This window comes from Buteo buteo, chromosome 16 (genome assembly GCF_964188355.1).
Source record: "Buteo buteo chromosome 16, bButBut1.hap1.1, whole genome shotgun sequence".
NCBI lineage: Eukaryota > Metazoa > Chordata > Aves > Accipitriformes > Accipitridae > Buteo > Buteo buteo.
In genome coordinates, this window is record NC_134186.1 from 2,867,957 (window position 1) to 2,884,994 (window position 17,038).

Sequence of the window (17,038 nt, forward strand, 5' to 3'; positions counted from 1 at the left end):
AGGCCCGGTCCCGAGACCTGCCGTAATTGGCAGCCCTGAATTAGCATATGCACATCCTCGTTAGCAATTACACACACACACGTATGCCCTCATTTTCTTATCTGAACAAGTCTACGGTGGGGACCCAGGAGACAGGGTGAGCAAACATGGGGCTGCGCGCCCAGCCTCTCCCGGTCCTCTGCTCATCGCCCGAGACTGCGAAACTCATTGCACTTGTGCAACGGAGCGGAGACAACACCTCCGGCACCCACGGCCCCGCCGTACCGCTGTTTGGTCCCGGGTGGGGGCAGGCAGCAGCCCCCGCGGGGAGCAGATGGCGACTACACTGCACGGAGCAGCGTGGGGGCCAGATGGACCGCAGGGGAGCAGAACTGTCCCGCCGCCGTCGTCCCCCTTCCATTTCCCCTGCCATTTTACCCAACCAGCTCTAACAGCAGCTATAAATATTTAACAGCTTCATCCTCTGCTCCGCTGCTGAACCGACAGCCGGAGGGACGGCATCTCCCACCGCTCCAGCCCACTTTGGCACGGCTAAGGGCACATCCCCTCCCCGCAGCATCGCTAAATAACCCCAGCAAGCCAGGATGAAAACACTTGAGGACTGAAATGTGGTGAATGGAGACTTAGGAGGGTGCCGGGACATTTCCCAAGAGCTGGGAACGAGGGGGATGCAGGCAGAGAGCCGGGCAGGTCACCCACCCTCCCAGGTGGGTGTCAGGCTCTGCGGTGGCCCCATCCCGGGCACTGTGCCGGCTGAGCACCCCTGAGCCCTCCTGGAGGTCCAAGGGGCCATAAATACCCCCAAAACCACCCCCACACCCCCAAGGGACTGGGCACCTCGATCAGACCCCAGCCAAGAGCCCCGTGGGCAGCAGCACCGCCTCACCGGCCACCGCAGGGGGGGTCCCAGGGGTCCTGTCCCCGGCACAGACACGCCGGGTTGCGGTCCCCAGCCGACAGCGGCGCAAAGCCGGTTGCAGGATCTCCCACGCTGCGGCACGAGGCTGCAAGTCCCGGCGTGCGGCTGCCGCGCGGGCACGCCACGGCCTGCAACCCCCCAAGGGCGGCAAAGAGGCGTTTGCAGCCGAAGTCTCGCCCGGGAAAGGCCCTTTCCCGGCATCGAGGGAAGTTTCGGTCCCACCGCAGGCACGGCCGGTGCCCGTTCTCGCAGTGCCCAGGCGCAGCCTCGGTACCCGCCATGGGACACACGTTGCACCGGGGCAGTCCCTTGCCGGATCGGGCTTCCTCCTACCGCCACCACCACTGTGGCCCCGAGCTTTTCCGCCGTTCTTCCGCCGACCCCGGGGCCGCCGGCTGCCTTCCTGCTCCGTCCCGCGCTGCCGCCCCGTTTCCTGCCCGCTGGGGCTGCCGCAGCCGCTCAGCCTCCTCCCCGGCCCCACAGCCACCCCACGCACATCCCCGTTTCCATGCATCGAGCGTTCCCGGTTTTCCCCGCCGTGCCGGCACCGTCCATCCTCCCTATTCCTCTTTCCCGATCCTTGGATGGGGGGACCTGGCCCTGTCGCTGTGTCCCCAACGGCTCCCCCGGGGACCCTGTGCCCTCCTTGGGGGCTCCGGTCCCCAGCCTTTGCGTGGGACCTGGCCCCGATGCCGCTGCCGGAGCGACCCGGCTCGGTTGGGCGATTTCTGGGGGTCCGTGTTTCACCAGCCGTTTTCTTCCAGCTCAGCGATAAAGGGATCGAACGCAGCAAGTCTCCCCCAGGCTCGCGCCCCGGGGAGCGGCAATTCCCCGATTGCAATCACTTTTGGGGATCTACCGCTGACCTAGTTTTTAATCCACTGTGCCGGGGCGGCAGGGATTGCACGCAGGGCTGCCTTCGGCCGGCGCGAACGAGCAAGAGCTTTCCAGGAACATCGATTTCCCCCCCTCCCCAGTGCAAAGCCCCCCCTCCTTGTTTTTGGGAGACAAGGGTCCCGTAGGCAGCAGGGCTGGCCCCAGCTCGGTGCCGCGCTGCTGCTGAGGTCAGGCTCTTCCCACGCTGAGCCCAAGGGTCTCCCCGAAACCGGTTGGGCATGCGGAACCGTGACTTAGCCCCGAGTCAGCCGGTGGGGATCGGCATGCACCGGCAGGCCCCGGGGTGGGGGGTGCCGGCGGAGGGCACGGGGTGCGGCGGCAGGATGAGACCTGTACGGGGGCCCCCCGCTTCCCGGGCAGCCACGCCAGAGCCCTTAGCAAACAGGGAAGCAAAAAATTTCCTTTTCCTTTCTCCTTGCAAAACTGCAGAGCTGGGGTGACCTGCCCCTAAAGCAGCCCCCCCCCTGCCCCGGTCACCCCAGAGGGTGAGGACTGGGAAGGGCTTTTAATCTCCATTCTCAGCTGACGCAAGGTTTGCTTATCGCTGCTGCTCCCCAGGGCCAGTGACACTGGCGGTGTCACCTCCCCTTCCAGATTCAACCCTCCCTGCAGGGATGGAGCAGGGAGGATGCCACCCTCCCTCCACGCTCCTTACATACATTTCACCCCCCTCCCCAGCATCACTCACTGCCCCATGGCTTCTTGGCCGAGACCATCAGGATTTTCCCCCCCCAGACTCCGGGGCGGCCGGGGGGGTCCGGGGTGGGGGGTTCACTGCATGCTGGGTGTTGGAAGCAGGCTGTTGCCAGCCCTCTGCCGCCAGCCAGGAATAAGTGGATTAGGAACCAATCTCATTATCGCCGCTAGCAGCCTTGGCAAGGGCCGTGGGATGGGGACAGGGATGGGGACAGGGTTGGGGACAGTCCCGGTGGGGGGGATCGGGGGTGGCCGGTGCCTGGCGCGGGGCAGAATGTGGCCACGGTGCTTCAACAGCAAGGGCTCGGCTGCCTGCTGTTCCCAGTGGTGCGGCATCCGGGCTCTAATGAGCTGGGACGGTTAATTAGTCAGTGTCGATTTATGTTAATTAGTCGGAGGAGCGGAGAGACTGATTCCTCTGCCACCTGGCTGGCACCAGGGTGCTCAGGGCCTCGCTGGGGCGGCACGTGCGTGTGCATGGGTGCACGTGTGTGTGTGTGTGCACGCACATGTGTGCACATCTGGGCGCACGCATGGGGGCGTGCACAGATATGTGTGTGCGTGTGCACAGCCCCCCCCATGCACCCCCTTGTGCACACACGCACCCACGAACACGTGCACCCACGCACCCGTGAACACGAACACCCACACGCTCACGCAGCCGTGCACCCACGCACCCACGCACCCATACACACATGCACGCGCTGCTCCGGAAAGCCGAGCTCACACCAACGCCACAGCTCCGGGTGCTGCCGTTTGGGTGGCCCCGAGCAAATAAGGTAGGTGACAAGGGACGGGGCAGCCACGTCCCCGGTGCAGGACAGGGTGTCACGGTCCCACGAGCCGCGGCAGGCAGCGTGGGACAAGCGATGCAAAGCTTCCTGCCAGTGATTCATGGTCTTCCTCGAATTTTTGCTGCCGTACGAGCAAGGGCTGAGACCCCAGAGGAAGCCGCAGGGATTTCCAAAAGGGCTCAGAAAAACTCCCCCCACGCGCCTGCCGCCCGCTGTGATTTCCTCCCTCCGTTTGGGTCGAAACGCAGCCGCTCTGGGGGCGAAGGACCCGTGGGGGCAACTACACGCGGCAGCAAGGCTGGGAAGCTCCCGGCTCTGCTGCAAGGAGGGAAGAGGATGGGAAACGTGCCCGTGTCGGATCCAGATGGGGAGCGAGCCCCTCTCCGGGCTGGGGATGAAGCTGCTCTGTCTCACGCCGCACCACGGTCTATTCAATCCAGGCTAACAAGCATCGCAGCTTGGGCTGCTGTTAGCTTCTAGGGTTTGTTTCTTCTTCTTAAACCAGGATTGCAACCACAAAAAAAAAAAAAAAAAAAAGGCAAAAACCTTAATCCTGCAAATCCTCTGCTGCTCACGCCGAAGGCCTCGGTGTGTGGCATGGGCTGGACGTGCCCGTCCCCCGCCAGGGTGCCCACGGTGGGATGCTGGGGTCGGATGCTACCGCAGGGCTGCTCGGGGCTGCCCAGCTCAAGCCCAGAGCAGCTAAAAATAACCCCCCGTGTCTTTACCACACCAGCCGAGGTGTTGCAGCCACCAAATCAGCTATGCAAACCAGACCAAAATTAAATCAGCTGCATGCAAGAGAGAAAGCCGTTAACCCTTGCCGGGGCGGCACGGATGCGTCCCTCCACGGGCACCGGCACTGCCGCGGCGGTGAGGGCCGTGCTGGTGCCAGGGATGCGCGGCACCCATCAGGGCCAAAGCCTCACCAGGGTGGTGGGCTGCCACCAAGCCCAGGGAGCGGTGGTTGTGGTCCCATGGTGGGGCTGAGCCGCCGTCTTCCCCCCCCCAGCTCCCCCGGCTCACAGCCATCTGGCCGGGGCGTATTAAAGGCATGAAGAAGCTGGAGAGAAATGAGGTCAGGGCTGTGATGGCAGCCAGGGGATGGGGCGAGCCTGCACCCTCCTCGCCTTCTCCAGCAGCAGGACCCCTCGTGTCTCCAGCGGGACCTGATTGTGGCACCAGCCAGAGCAGGGACGGCTCTTTGGGATACCCTTGGACCCCCGCAGTGGGAACCCAAAGCAAGCCCCGGCCCTGACCATGGCAGCTGGCTCCCGGACGCAGCGGGGGGACGTGCTGGGTGGACCGGGGTGTTACCACCGCCCGGCAGCACCGGCAGAGCTGAGCAGAAGGGCTGCACCGTGCCTGAGCGCCTGCCGGGAAATCTGCCCGTGCCACGGGCATGCAGCCCCTCGCCGGGGCTGGGGACGCGCAGGGGATCAAACAGCACCAGGAAAGGGAGAGCAGAGCCCCCCCCCCGCTGTCGATACCCCAAAATCTGGGCAGCGAGTGCAGCATGCACCCCCGGGCTCCCCCACTGCTGCTGCCTGACCCTGGGTGCGTGGGTGCAGTGCCAAAAACGTGCCCCCCCACACACACACCGGTGTGTGAGCATGAGCATGCGTGTGCGAGTCCCCGTAGGCAGCTGCCTGCATTTCATGCATTTTTAAGAAGAACAAGGTTAGTGGGTCACTCCAGCGCCGGAGGCTTTTCTCCAGCTGAGCTGCTTTGCTGCCAAACCCATCCGGGCTGGTGGCTGCCTGCACCGTGACGGCGAGGGGGCCGGGGCAGGCAGCGGTGCAGGCAGGCAGGCAGCAGCCCAGCCCTGCGTCGTGGCAGCGAGGTGCTGCAGCTCCTTGGGGCTGCAATGGCCCTTTCTGCCCCCTGCCAGCTCCGGGCACCATTCACCCCCAGAGGCACCTGAGAAGCTGGCAGGAGTGGGATGCAGCCTGTCCTGCTGCCAACAGGCAGGGAGCGGGCAGGGAGCGGGCATGCATGCTGGGGGGGGGACTGCAGCCCCCCAATAGGGCTGCCAGATGTTGGGGGTCCAGCACCCCGAGCCACGGGACCTTGGCGAGGCTGGCAGGGGGCAGCGGTGGCGGCGGAGAGGAAAAGCCACCGCGGTTAAAAGTTAACGTGGAGACAAAGCAGAGCCGGGACGGCAACGCCAGCGCGGCCGCACCAATGCAAACAGCCCCGGCTTTATGGCAGCCCAGCCCTGATAAAGGGGCGAGCGGCTCCGTCCCCACCCTGCCCAGCTTTTCCTTGCGGCGTTGCTTCCCCCCCTCCTTGGCATCATCACCCCAGGGAGAGCCCCGTGCATCCGTGCCGCCGCGCCAGTGCCCGTGTCCACGCTTGCACACATGTGTGCAAAGCAGCACGCACGTGCCAGCGGCGCGCCCTGGACTGGGATTTGCGCCAGCATCGCTGCTGGGAATGAGGCGAAGCCAACCCTGGGGTGAACCCAGACCTGGGGTGAAACCGAGCGGTGGGGTGCAACGGCAGCGATGCAGCGCCGCGTCACCGCGCAGCCCCCTCCCCTGCATCCCGCCGCCGCGCAGCCGTTGTCATGGCTACGGCCATGCAAGTCTGGGCGAAATGCATCTGCCGCTGCAGCCTGCTGAGCCGTGGGGGTGGGGAGGGCACCGACGCTCCGTGTCGCTGCCGTCGGTCGGACCCACGCCACCAGCCCCCTACCCACCAGGTCCCCATCGAACCCGTAACGGGCTGCCGTCCCCTCCCGGGACCTTTGCCGAGAGCGGGGTGTGGGTGGTGGGGGGTGCCGGTCCCCTTTGCAGTGGGATGGGTGAGACCCCACCACGCTCCCCCTGACCCTGAAAGCTGTGCAAGAGATTTGCCAGCGCTGGGCAAGCCTGGGGAGGGGGTTTCAGAGAGCGGTGCCTGCCTCCAACCAGTGCAAAACCCCCACGTGTCATCCCCCCCAGCGCATCCCACCAGCTCCCAGGAGAGCCAAACTGGCACAGCTGGGATGCCTGGGATGCAAAGTGCTCCCCAATAAGCTTAGCACCAGGCTGGGGCACGGAGCAGCCCCCCTGGAGCCCATCACCGGGGTCTCTGGGCTCTGCCAGCCCTCGGGCTCCCGCCCGCGGCCGTGGCAGCCCTGGGAACTCTTTCGGTTTTGCTTTGAGTCAGAGGGGAATTCTGTTCCTGGCAATTAAGCAATCCAGTCTGGGGACAGCAGGGGATAAGGGAAGGAGGGGATTTCTGATGGAAAGTTGCAGACAATCCCAGCGCTGCCGTCATTCCCCCGCCGAGCTCCACTCCCGGCTCCCCCCTCGCAGCCCACCGCGGCACGGACCGAGCCCCTGCCCCATCCCTCCTGTGTGGGATTTGGGGGAGAGGGTTTCCCTGGTACCCCAGGATTTACCAGGGGCGACAGGTATCCCTGGCTGCCCGGCCCCAGTAAATCAGCCGGGATCTTCTGGTAGAGGGAGCAGCAGGTTCCTAATAAGGCTTTAAAGTTAATAGTTCGTTAAGATGGGGGGGGCTGGAGGTTTGCATCTCCCAGGGCTGTTTTTCCAGGCTGTTTGGGTACCAGAAGATAACACACACCCCCTCCCAGCTCCCACATCCCCCCCCCCCGGCACCCAGCACTCCCCATCCCTCCAGCCCTTCATCCAGGCAGACAGAAGCCAGGCCTGGCCTGGGTGTCCCTGCGTCTTTCCCGCTGCCCGTCCGTCCATCCCGGTCCCTTCCCCCACGGCCGTCCTCCGCACACACTGGCCTCTCTCTGCCTGGGCCCGTCAGATGTTGCTGAAAAGGAACAATGCGACGTATTGTCTCTCCCTGCTCGCAGGCTTCAAAACCCAGCAGCGCAACAAAAAGACACATTGACTTGCAGGGAGAAAGAGGCCCATACATCCCCGGCTCCTCGCCGGGGGAGGGACCGCTGCCCCAAAGCATCCCAGCGCCGCTTTCCTGTCCTGGGTCCGGCAGCGCCGGCTGCCCCCCGATGCGGTTCGGCTGGCTGCCACCGGCCCCAGGGACTTGGGAGAAAGGGGTCACCGCGCTGCGCTGGGGTCAGGGGGGGGCTGGCGGTGGAGAGGATGGGTTGCCCGTGCCCCCATCGACCCCCAAGGGTCGTCCTTGGGATCAGAACGCGCAAGAGATGCTCGCTGGACCCGCGCTGGTGAGCGTGCACGGGCTGGGACGGTGCTGGGTGTGCGTGCACGGGCTGGACCCACGCTGATTTTGCACGCACAGGCTGAGCCCCCGCCAGCCACGCACCCACCCCTGCAACCCCGAGGAGACCCAGGGCTCGCCCGTGACCGTACTCTCCGAGTGGGGAAGGAGCGCGGCACCGGCACCGGCACCGCCTGCCCCGCGCCCACGCTCACGCAACCGGGGAAGGGACGCGCCACCCTCACCCGTGCCCGAGGCCAAGGCGAGCTGCCGTCACACAGGCACAGCTCTGTGCAGAAGGGTTGAGGCGTTGCCCCAAGTAAGAGCAAGGACTGACCCTAACCCACGTGCCCGTGGCACCGGGAGAGCCACCACGCGCCCCCAGCCCTACTGGGAGCTCCGGCAGCCACCAGCAGCCCACCGGCACGGGAGCAACCCGTGGCAAGGCTCCGAGGTCCGTTTTGCAGCCGGACACCGGGACAGGGCACAGGTGACATCAGGGATGGAGGGAGCTGAGCCCACCCTGAGGACAACCATGGGGGTCTCCCTGCCTTGGGGGGGTTTCTGTCCCCAGGGGAAAGGCAGGATGCCCCCTCCACCTCCGCTCTGCCATGGCAGGACGCCGCTGCAGCCGGCCACGTTCGCCGTGGCAAGGCTGGACTCGGTGAGCACCGTGCAGCGGGGCGATGCCCGAAACACACACGCCCCCCCCGCTATGCTTCCCCAGTGTGTGCCCCGGCTGTGGCGTGTGGGCACGCTCCTGTGGCACCTCCGCAGGAAATGGGACGGGAAAAGCTCCCCTTGGACCGAGCATCGCTTTTGTTTCTATTATAAACTTCCCTTCTAACGAGGTAGGAGGCTCTGAAACACGCTCACTGCTCAGCCCCCGGCCGGGGGACCCTGCCAGCAGCCCTGGCCGGGGCGGGAGGGAGCAGAGCCCGGTGTGCGGTAGCACCCAGCCACCCTCCCATCTCCGCTGCCAGCTGGATTCTGTGGCTGCTTTTCTCTCCGGACACCCGCTGGCAGCCGTCCTGCTCTCGTAATGCAACCGAACCGGCAGTGCACGGCTTGCTCAGGGTCAGGGAGCCCTTTATCAGCATCGAAATGTAGCCTACGGCGGGGATGGGGGAGATAAGGTGCGTGGGACGAGCATCCCGCTTGGACGAGGGTGTTGCGGCGGGTTCCTGTTCTCCCAGGAGGAGTCAGGACAGACCGGCAGGCTGGGAAAAGCCATGCGGGGGCTCCCCATGGGGTGTTGATCCCCGTCATGCAGAAACTCCCCCAGGACCGTGCCCACGGGGAGGCACCCGGGACCCCTCATGTCCCACCACCATCCCCATCCTCAGCTTGGGGCGAAGCGGGTCTGGGGGCCCTGGGTAGCACGGCACAGCCCACCCCATCTACCCACTGATGAGGTTGGAGGGTTTTAGGTTAGAGGGCTTGGCTTTGTTTGCAAATGCTCCAGCTCCTGGCTGAAAAGAAGGGCAGATGGTCTCCAAGATAAGAGACGGAGGAGATTGCTCTCTCTTTCCTCCGCCATGACTCACAGCTGCCAACCTCTGCCCCCGGCCACCCCAGGAGCGAGCGGGGAAGGGGGTGACGGAGGGAAAAAGGTCCTGGGGTGGGAGAGGAGGGCTGGTCTTGCGGGGTGGGATGCGGGAAGGATGTTACTGGAGTGAAAAGCAAGCCCAGAAATAGCAAACGCAGTTACACAAGGCACCGGTTGCCATGGGATCTTCACAACCAAAAATGACGGGGCTCTGGCAAATACAAGAACGGGCCCTTTCATGTGTTTCTATGGGAAGTCAGCGCCTCGCTGCAGCCTCCCGGGCTGGAGCCTTTCCCAGGGCAGGAAGGATTCGGGGACGCCGATTGCGGCACTGGCTCTGTGCGGGCAGCAGGGAGACACCCGGCAAAGTCCCAGGCAGACCCTTGCTTGGGTCCAGGATGTTTTTTCCTGGTGCAAATGTCAGAGGGTCTCTCGGCACTGACTCGACACAGCCCGAGTGACGGCGCAGCCCCAAACAGGTTTGGCAGCAACCAACTTCTGCTTGGGCAAAGGATTGGAAAGATCCCCTTGGCCATCACATGGCCTCACTCTTCCTCCTGCCTGCTCGGCCCCGGCCGGCCCTTGTCCCCTGCAGAAATCCCCCAGCATGAAGCTCAGCAGATTTTCCTTCTGCAGCTGAGGACAGCCTCGCTTGGCACCTGCGGTCGCCCCCAGCCCCTTTGCCCCGTCCCCTCGTGGGCTGCGCAGCTGGAGCATCTCTCGCCCTGGGGACCGGGCAGGTGGTCACATCCTGAAGCTGCACCATGGAAAGCCGAACCGCAGGCAGGCACGGCTAGTGGACACGGCAGCACAGCAGAGGCAGACCCCAGACCCTAACCTGTGGCTACTATTTTTAGCCGAGGGCTGTTTGCAAGGGCCATTCCCATGCCGGAGCTGCTGCGGTGGCAGAAGCCATTACCGTCCGTCCCTGCATACGGCACAGCCTGGCCACGCACTCTCCCTGCTGGAATTCTCTCCCCAGAGAGATCTAATTAGCTAATTCCGTTGCTATTTATAAATCAATATGGAAATCCCTCTGCTTTATTCCCAGCGCTGTTGGTTGCCCTGGCTGGGCCCCTGCTAACTCGGTTAAAATCCTCAAGCAGATGATCAGAGGCTTGTGAATGGCTCTAGATACATGAATAAATAATTGCATTAATTCTTCGTAAAGGGCTGGGGGTATATGGCGGGTGGCAGGAGCAGGGCAAGGGGCTGGGGACTGCACCCTCCTGCTCCACTCCAACCCACTGGTGCAGGGGCTGTGCTCGCCAGTCTGCCTTGCAGCCTGTCAGCGCTTGACACCTAATAAATTAATAATCAGCATGCAGTTTAAGTAGGTCTGGAAAGTGGAAAATAACATCCGCAAAGATCTTGCGTCCCCGAGGCCTTTTAGGCAGGAGCAGCGCACAGAGAAGCAGACAGATTTGTCTGCCTGTCCATCTGCTAGAGGAGCAAACAGACCCGTAATCTGTCCGTCTGCCTGCACCCTGCAAATCCCCGTCACTTCCCGAGCAGCCAAAGCCCCGGGAGCCAGCAGAGAACCTGTGCGGAGCCGGAGCATCCTCTGCCCCGCTCCGGTTCCCTGCCCGACGGAGCCCGACCCACAACCAAGGCAGCAGCGGAGGGATGGGACCCACGGCAAGCCGGGCTGGCGGTCACACTGGTTTCCACTGGGAGGGTTTGGGTTGGGGTTTGATTTACGCTGGAAACCCACCGCTGTTCACAGCAGCCGGCTTCTGCCCTCCACCCGCTCTCCCGGTGTAGCCATACCAGCCCTGGCACCTACGCGCTGGCACCGTCTGTGCCACCAACAGTCCTTGCGACACGGAGAAGAGGAAAACGGCCTCTTCCCAGGTTGAGAGCTGGAACAACCGGCCGTGGGTCTGCTGTGGGGAGAACCACGCTCACCCCACGGAGTGCCGGGGCTCCGGCACCAGCAGCAGCTGCCGGTATGGCCGCACCAAGCACCGGTCCTGAGCCAGCTGAGTCCTTCAGGTGCTGCTGCCATCAGGACAGACATCTGCAGCGGAGCCAGGCCTTGGAAGAGGAGGCACGCTCAGGAATCCACAGGGGAATGCGTCTATTTATAAACACACCCCTTGCACAGCGCTGCAGAAGAGGGTTTTCAAGAAAAGGCAGGATCAAGAGAGACGTGGCAACTGGGGATTCCTCGGAAATGAAAGCCGCTAGAAAACCACATGCAAGGTTTACTGCATCACCTCTGATGGTGACGGAGAGCTGCCCCCCCCCCGCCTCCCCAGCAGGTCTGCATCTTGACCTGTGTAATCAGGCTAAAGTTTGCCCTTTAGAGACATCACATCTGCCTCCCATCACTCCAGCGCTGCCCGCCGATCGCTGTGGCAGGGGAGCAGCGGGGTGTAAAGCACTTTCTCCCCTCCAGCAAAACGTGGAAGAGACCTGGGCTTTGCATGGGGGTCGGCAGACGAGGCGGGGGGGGGGGGAGCCGAGCCGAGCAGCCCCAGCTGAACCAGCACCGCAGCCACCCCACTGGCCCCAGCCTGAGAAATCCCCTCTCGAATAAGCAAGCCCGGCCACTCATCCACTCCACCACTGAAGAAAACATTTTTTTCCAGCAAGCAGCCTGTTTCACAGCACACGTTTCCATCCCCAACCCAAAGGACAGACAAAGCCACACCGGGGGCTGCCACCATCACCCCAAAGGCTGCACCCCCAGAGCCCCCTCCCAGTACCCGCAGCGGGGACGGTGTAGATGGATGGTGGGTTGCTGGTGCTGCCTGACCTTAACGGTTCCCCTGTGGCTTTGGTACAAGAGGATGGGAGCGTCTCGGGGGTGTTGCGGGGACGGACAGTCTCGGACGGGCGCTGCGAAAGCCGGTGCTTGCTCAGGTTTACTCGGCACGGCCAAAACATGCTCTTGCTGCAGCGGTGGGGCAGCATGTCGGGATGGGATGGGTCGGGATGAGACAGGGCAGCAGCGTGAGGACTCTTTGCATTCCTGCAGAGAAGAGGCAGGACAAAATGAACCTCAGCAGAAAGACAGAAAATCACTCCCAGAAGGTGGGAAGAAAAGTCTGGGTTGGCACAGATGCTGCCTGATGCCGGACGGCTGCTGGGGCAGAGGGAAGGGCTCGCCAGCCGCGGCTCTGCTGGGTTTTGCTCCCCAGCAGGTACCGGTGGGGGACACTGGTCTGGAGGTTGCACTCAGGAACAAATGGCAGAAGACAGAGCATGTTTACCGGCTAATTCAATACACTTGCTTGGACCGCTTGTCTTCCCAAACAGCCTCACCATGCTCTAAAAAGCATGTGCTTTTAAACAGGGTACACCCTCCGCGGCTCCTTTGCAGCCCTGACGGCTGCTCGGGCAACTCTCGGTCTTGCAGACGGCCGAAGGCACGGCCGGCCGGACCAGCAGCAGCCCGGCAGCCGTTCAAAGGCTTTATCAACTGGCAACCAAAAGTCAATAAGGAAGATGCCGCCTGTTTTAATTAACAGAGAAATTTCGCTCTAACGGGGGTGAGATGATGTGTGCCGGGGCAGGGCGGGGGGGGGAGGACAGAGACAAAACATGACCTTGTTGGCGGAGCGCACACAGCAGCACATTGTTTTCCCCACAGAGACACTGGCCTTGATCCTGCGCGGGCTCTGCGGCGCAGCTGGGGGTTGAGGGGGGGGGTCCCGCCTGCCCCTGGCAGCTCCCGGGCAGGTTTGGCAAGAGCTGGGTGCCTGGAAGGCACCAACCGGGGCTGCTGGGCTCAGGACAGGGCATTTGGGAGCGTGGTCCGCCGCAGTTGCCGGTGGGATGCGGGGCTGGCCAGGGACCGCCGGTGGTGGCTTGGGCAGGCACAAAAGGGTCTCGATTTTGGGAGCCCCCAGTGAAAGCAGCTGTGCCTGGGTGCCAAGGGAGCCCCTGGGCGCGAGACCCCTGCAGCCACTGCTGGCTCCACGCTGTGGCCAGTGGCTTTGGCAGCATGGGGAAACTGCAGACCCCTCACCAACATTAGCATCCACTTTGGTTTAGTCCCTTTTTTTTTTTTTTTTCCTTCTAAGCTCTCTTTTCTGGGAAAGCAAAGAGGAGGAAAGACCCAGAGGGCAAACACCTACCAGTCTGTGCGTCAGGGAGCACAGTGAGGTGGAAAGCCGGGGTGTGACCCGTGGCACAACCTGTGCCCCGCAGCAGAACCAACCCTCCGGGAACTGACGGGGCTGGGGTCAGCGGTACCCAGGGGGTAAGGAGTCCCCTGGGGTAAGGAGTCCCCTCGGGTGATGGGACTGAGGCAAGCTGCACCATGGCACCGACCTGGGGGTGATGGGGCTGGGATGAGTTGGTACCATGGGACCCTCCCAGGGGTGTCGGGGCTGGGGTGAGCAACACCCCAGGGATGATGGGGCTGGGGGCAGAGGCACCCGGGGGGTGATGGGGCTGGGACAAGCAGCACCCCAGGGGTGATGGGGCTGGGGGCAGAGGCACCCCAAGGGTGTTGGGGCTGGGATGAGCAGCACCCCAGGGATAATGGACCTGGGGGCAGGGGCACCCCAGGGGTGATGGACCTGGGGGCAGAGGCACCCCAGGGGTGAAAGGGCTGGGATGAGCAGCACCCCAGGGGTGATGGACCTGGGGGCAGGGGCACCCCGGGGGTGTTGGGGCTGGGGTGAGCAGCACCCCAAGGGTGATGGGGCTGGGGTGAGCAGCACCCCAGGGGTGATGGGGCTGGGGGCAGGGGCACCCCAGGGTGTCGGGGCTGGGGGCAGAGGCACCCCAGGGGTGAAAGGACTGGGGGCAGAAGCACCCCAGGGTGTCGGGGCTGGGAGTAGCAGCACCCCAGGGGTGATGGGGCTGGGGGCAGGGGCACCCCAGGGGTCTTGGGGCTAGGATGAGCAGCACCCCAGGGATGATGGACCCGGGTGCAGTGGCACCTCGGGGGTGATGGACCTGGGGGCAGAGGCACCCCAGGGGTGTCGGGGCTGGGATGCGCAGCACCCCTCTCCCCTTCCCCACCGCCTCTCCCCACCCGGGGGGGGGGGGGGGGGTCGCAGACCCGGGGAGGGAGAACGGAGACCGTCAACACCCCCCCCCCCCCCAACCACCACCACCATCCCCGCCGGGGCGGTGGCTCCATCCCCGTCCCCCGCCCCCGGGGCGGTCTCGACGGCGGCCCGCCCCCGCCCCCGTGCCTTATTACCGGGGCGGCGGGGGGCTCTCCCCCACTCCCTCTCGGCGCCGCTCGCCAGCCGAGGCGCAGCCGCCGCGGCGGGGTCCGCATCCATGGGCAGCCAGGGCTCGAAACCGGCTAAAGCGGAGGGCAGCGCTCCGCTGGCCGGTCACGCCGCCGTTACCGAACCCGCTAAAGCCAACGGGCAGGTAAGGACCGGAGGGGGGGGGAGCGGGGAACGGCACCGTGCACCCCCCTCCCCCGCTGGGGTAGACAGACAAAGGCAGCCGCCGTGGCCGTTTCGGTGGAAAAAGGGGAAACGGTGACCCGGGGGTGGGGGGGGAGGATGATACCGAACCGTGCGGCACCTCCCGCGCCGCGCCCCGGTACCGGGCGAGGGGGGGGGGGACGGACGACGGGGACACCCGTCCGCTGCCTCGCCCCGGGACCGGGCGTGGAGCTCGGGCGCCGCCCGGTGGCAACGCACTGACACCCCCCCCCGGTGTATATATCCCCCCCCCCGGTGTATATATCATCCCCCGGTGTATATATCCCCCCCCCCTCCATGCTCGGTGCACCCCATTTCCCAAGCTGGCTGCGGAGCTTTGGGGAGGGGGTGCTGAGTCCCGGTGGTGCCTAACGCGGTGCTCCGCTCCCCCCCCCCCCCTTTTTCCTTCCTTCCTTCCTTCCCCCCCCCCATAGGAGAATGGCCATTTGAGGCTCAACGGGGACATGACGCCCAAGGCGGGCGGCGAAGCGGCACCCCTGAACGGGAACGGCTCGGCTGAACCCCTCAAGGAGGAGAGCAAGGGCGAGGGGGGCGGCGGGGATGCCATCGAGCCCGCTCCCCCCGCCGAAGCGGGGGACGCTAAACCCGAAGGCGCCGCGGCCCCCAAAGACACCCCCAAGAAGAAGAAGAAGTTCTCGTTCAAGAAGTCCTTCAAGCTGAGCGGGATCTCGTTTAGGAAGAACAAGAAAGAAGCCGGGGACTCCTCCGGGTCATCTCCCACGGAGGACCAAGGCAAGGCGGAGGCCAAGGGAGAGGAGAACCCCGCTTGCTCGGCCGGTGGGACGGAGCCGTCGGCTCCCCCCGAGGAGGGGACAGCCGAGGAACAGGGCAGCCCTGGGGAGAGCCGTCCCGGGCAGCAGGGAGCTGAGCCCAAGAGGGAGGATGCCGAAGCGGGGGGAAGCAAGGAGGAAGAGAAGCAGCAGGCAGGGGAAAGCCACGGGGATACAGCCAAACCAGAGGAGCCCTCCAAACCCGCGGGGACCGAGCCTACAACAGCTCCGGCGGCGGCGGAGCAGAAGGAAGAGTAGAGCCCGCTTGGCATCGTTCCTTACTTAAGACTCTTACGCCATCCTCTCCATCCTGGTAACGCCACGGACTCGCCGCCTTGCCCACACACCTCCCTTCCCACCTAGAACTGACAACTCTTTCTAAAACCGACACCCCCCCACCACCACTCCCCCACCAAGTTATTTCTTCCCTGTTAGAAAGCTGGTTTGGATTCCCACCGCCGTCACCACAACTTGGAGTAGTTTTACCTGAGTCCTTTAAAACTGTGGAGGAAGACTATCCTGGACATAACTGGAATTTACAGTTTGTAAGAACCCGGCTCTCACATCCCGCTCTGGTATCTCTGCTGGTCTCCTGACTGTCCCCACTCCTCCCGGCAGCCTTCGAAGCCCAGCAAGCCAGTGACTGTTCAACAGATTCTTTTTTTTCTCAGTTTACATTCCTGGTTCTGACTTCATTTAAAGTATTTTGTGCTTTTTATAGAAATCAATGGTTTAAAAGCTAATCTGGTTAGTTTTTTATAATGTCTTACTATTGGCTTAAAACCATAAAGCTTGTAAGTCCGCTGTGTTTAATTCTGCTTCTAAGGGATAACTTTTAGGGTGTGGGGTGGAGGGAGGGGGCCTGCCAGCTGTATAATGTGAAGCAACATTGTTTTCTCTGTAAATAATTTTTTAATGGCCAAAACACTTGATTTGCAATTTTCTAACTTCTAAAAAAAAAAAAAAGCTGTATGGGCTTTCTTGTAACATTTGAAAGGAATAAATGGTGACCCCTTTATGGGTGAGCTTGAGTCCTTCTTGTCCTGGATGCCAGACAAGGGCCAGGGAAGATAGCAGTTGCTTATTTAGTTCAACAGCTGCTGCATTTAATCACTCCAGCCCTGGCTCTGCTCGCAGTTAATTGACTTGCAGCAGATGTAGAGCTACAGCCACAAAGGACTTTCTCACACAAGCCTCTTGTCGCTACCTTAGGATCACTGTTCAGCTGGCTGCTCGGTACCTGTTTTCTTAGAGATCTAACCCATTTTTTTCCTGGTGGGGGGAAAGGAGGAAAAAAAAAAAGTCTTCTAAGAAGGGGCCCAGGAGGGCTACTGGGTGAAATTCCCATTTTCAAGCTTGGTTTCTTTAATTTTTTTTTTTTTAGTGGCTTTAGAAAAGGATTGGCTCCCCTTTCCTGAAAAGACATGCTAGAGCACAACAACTATGCACTGGGAGCAAAGATTTACTTCCAAAGAGAAAATGAAGGCACAATGGCTGCCTCTCTCATTTCTCCTGTCATCTGCACAAGGATAGAGGTGATTTTTTTTTTTTTTTCCCTGAGACAGGCGTGCAGCAGAAGGAAGGAGCACTGCCCCTCTCCACCAGCTGAGCTTGAAGGCTACAGCCTCCATCAGAGCTCCTTCTGCCAGCTTAGGCTGCAGCAGTAGTGCACAGCCCCTCCATTTAATGGCCTGCTCCTAATTCCCAGCTAATCACCTGCCCCTGCTGTTTTGGCTGGCAAAGAAGATGGAGAAAAAGCAAGGACCATTGTTTGCCCAACTGGTACCACCCTGGCAAGGCAGGGCCTGGGGCAAGGACCATCACTGCTCTTCTGTAGCCCTCGAGGT

General features: G+C 62.8%; 1 protein-coding gene across 1 annotated transcript; it reads left to right on the forward strand.

The window, feature by feature from the left end:
* Window positions 1-14,167: 14,167 nt before the first annotated feature.
* Window positions 14,168-15,605, forward strand: MARCKSL1 (MARCKS like 1). Its single transcript, XM_075047308.1, has 2 exons — window positions 14,168-14,341; window positions 14,835-15,605. The coding sequence occupies exons 1-2, from the start codon at window positions 14,246-14,248 to the stop codon at window positions 15,447-15,449; spliced, it is 711 nt and encodes a 236-aa protein (XP_074903409.1). The 5' UTR covers window positions 14,168-14,245; the 3' UTR covers window positions 15,450-15,605.
* The last annotated feature ends 1,433 nt before the right edge of the window (window positions 15,606-17,038 follow it).

What these genes read in the sequence shown, in the direction of transcription:
- MARCKSL1 (XM_075047308.1), top strand. Translation starts at nt 14,246, where the DNA reads ATGGGCAGCCAGGGCTCGAAACCGGCTAAAGCGGAGGGCAGCGCTCCG. An exon ending in CCGCTAAAGCCAACGGGCAG is followed by an intron (nt 14,342 to 14,834) that starts GTAAGGACCGGA and finishes CCCCCCCCATAG; the next exon opens with GAGAATGGCCATTTGAGGCT.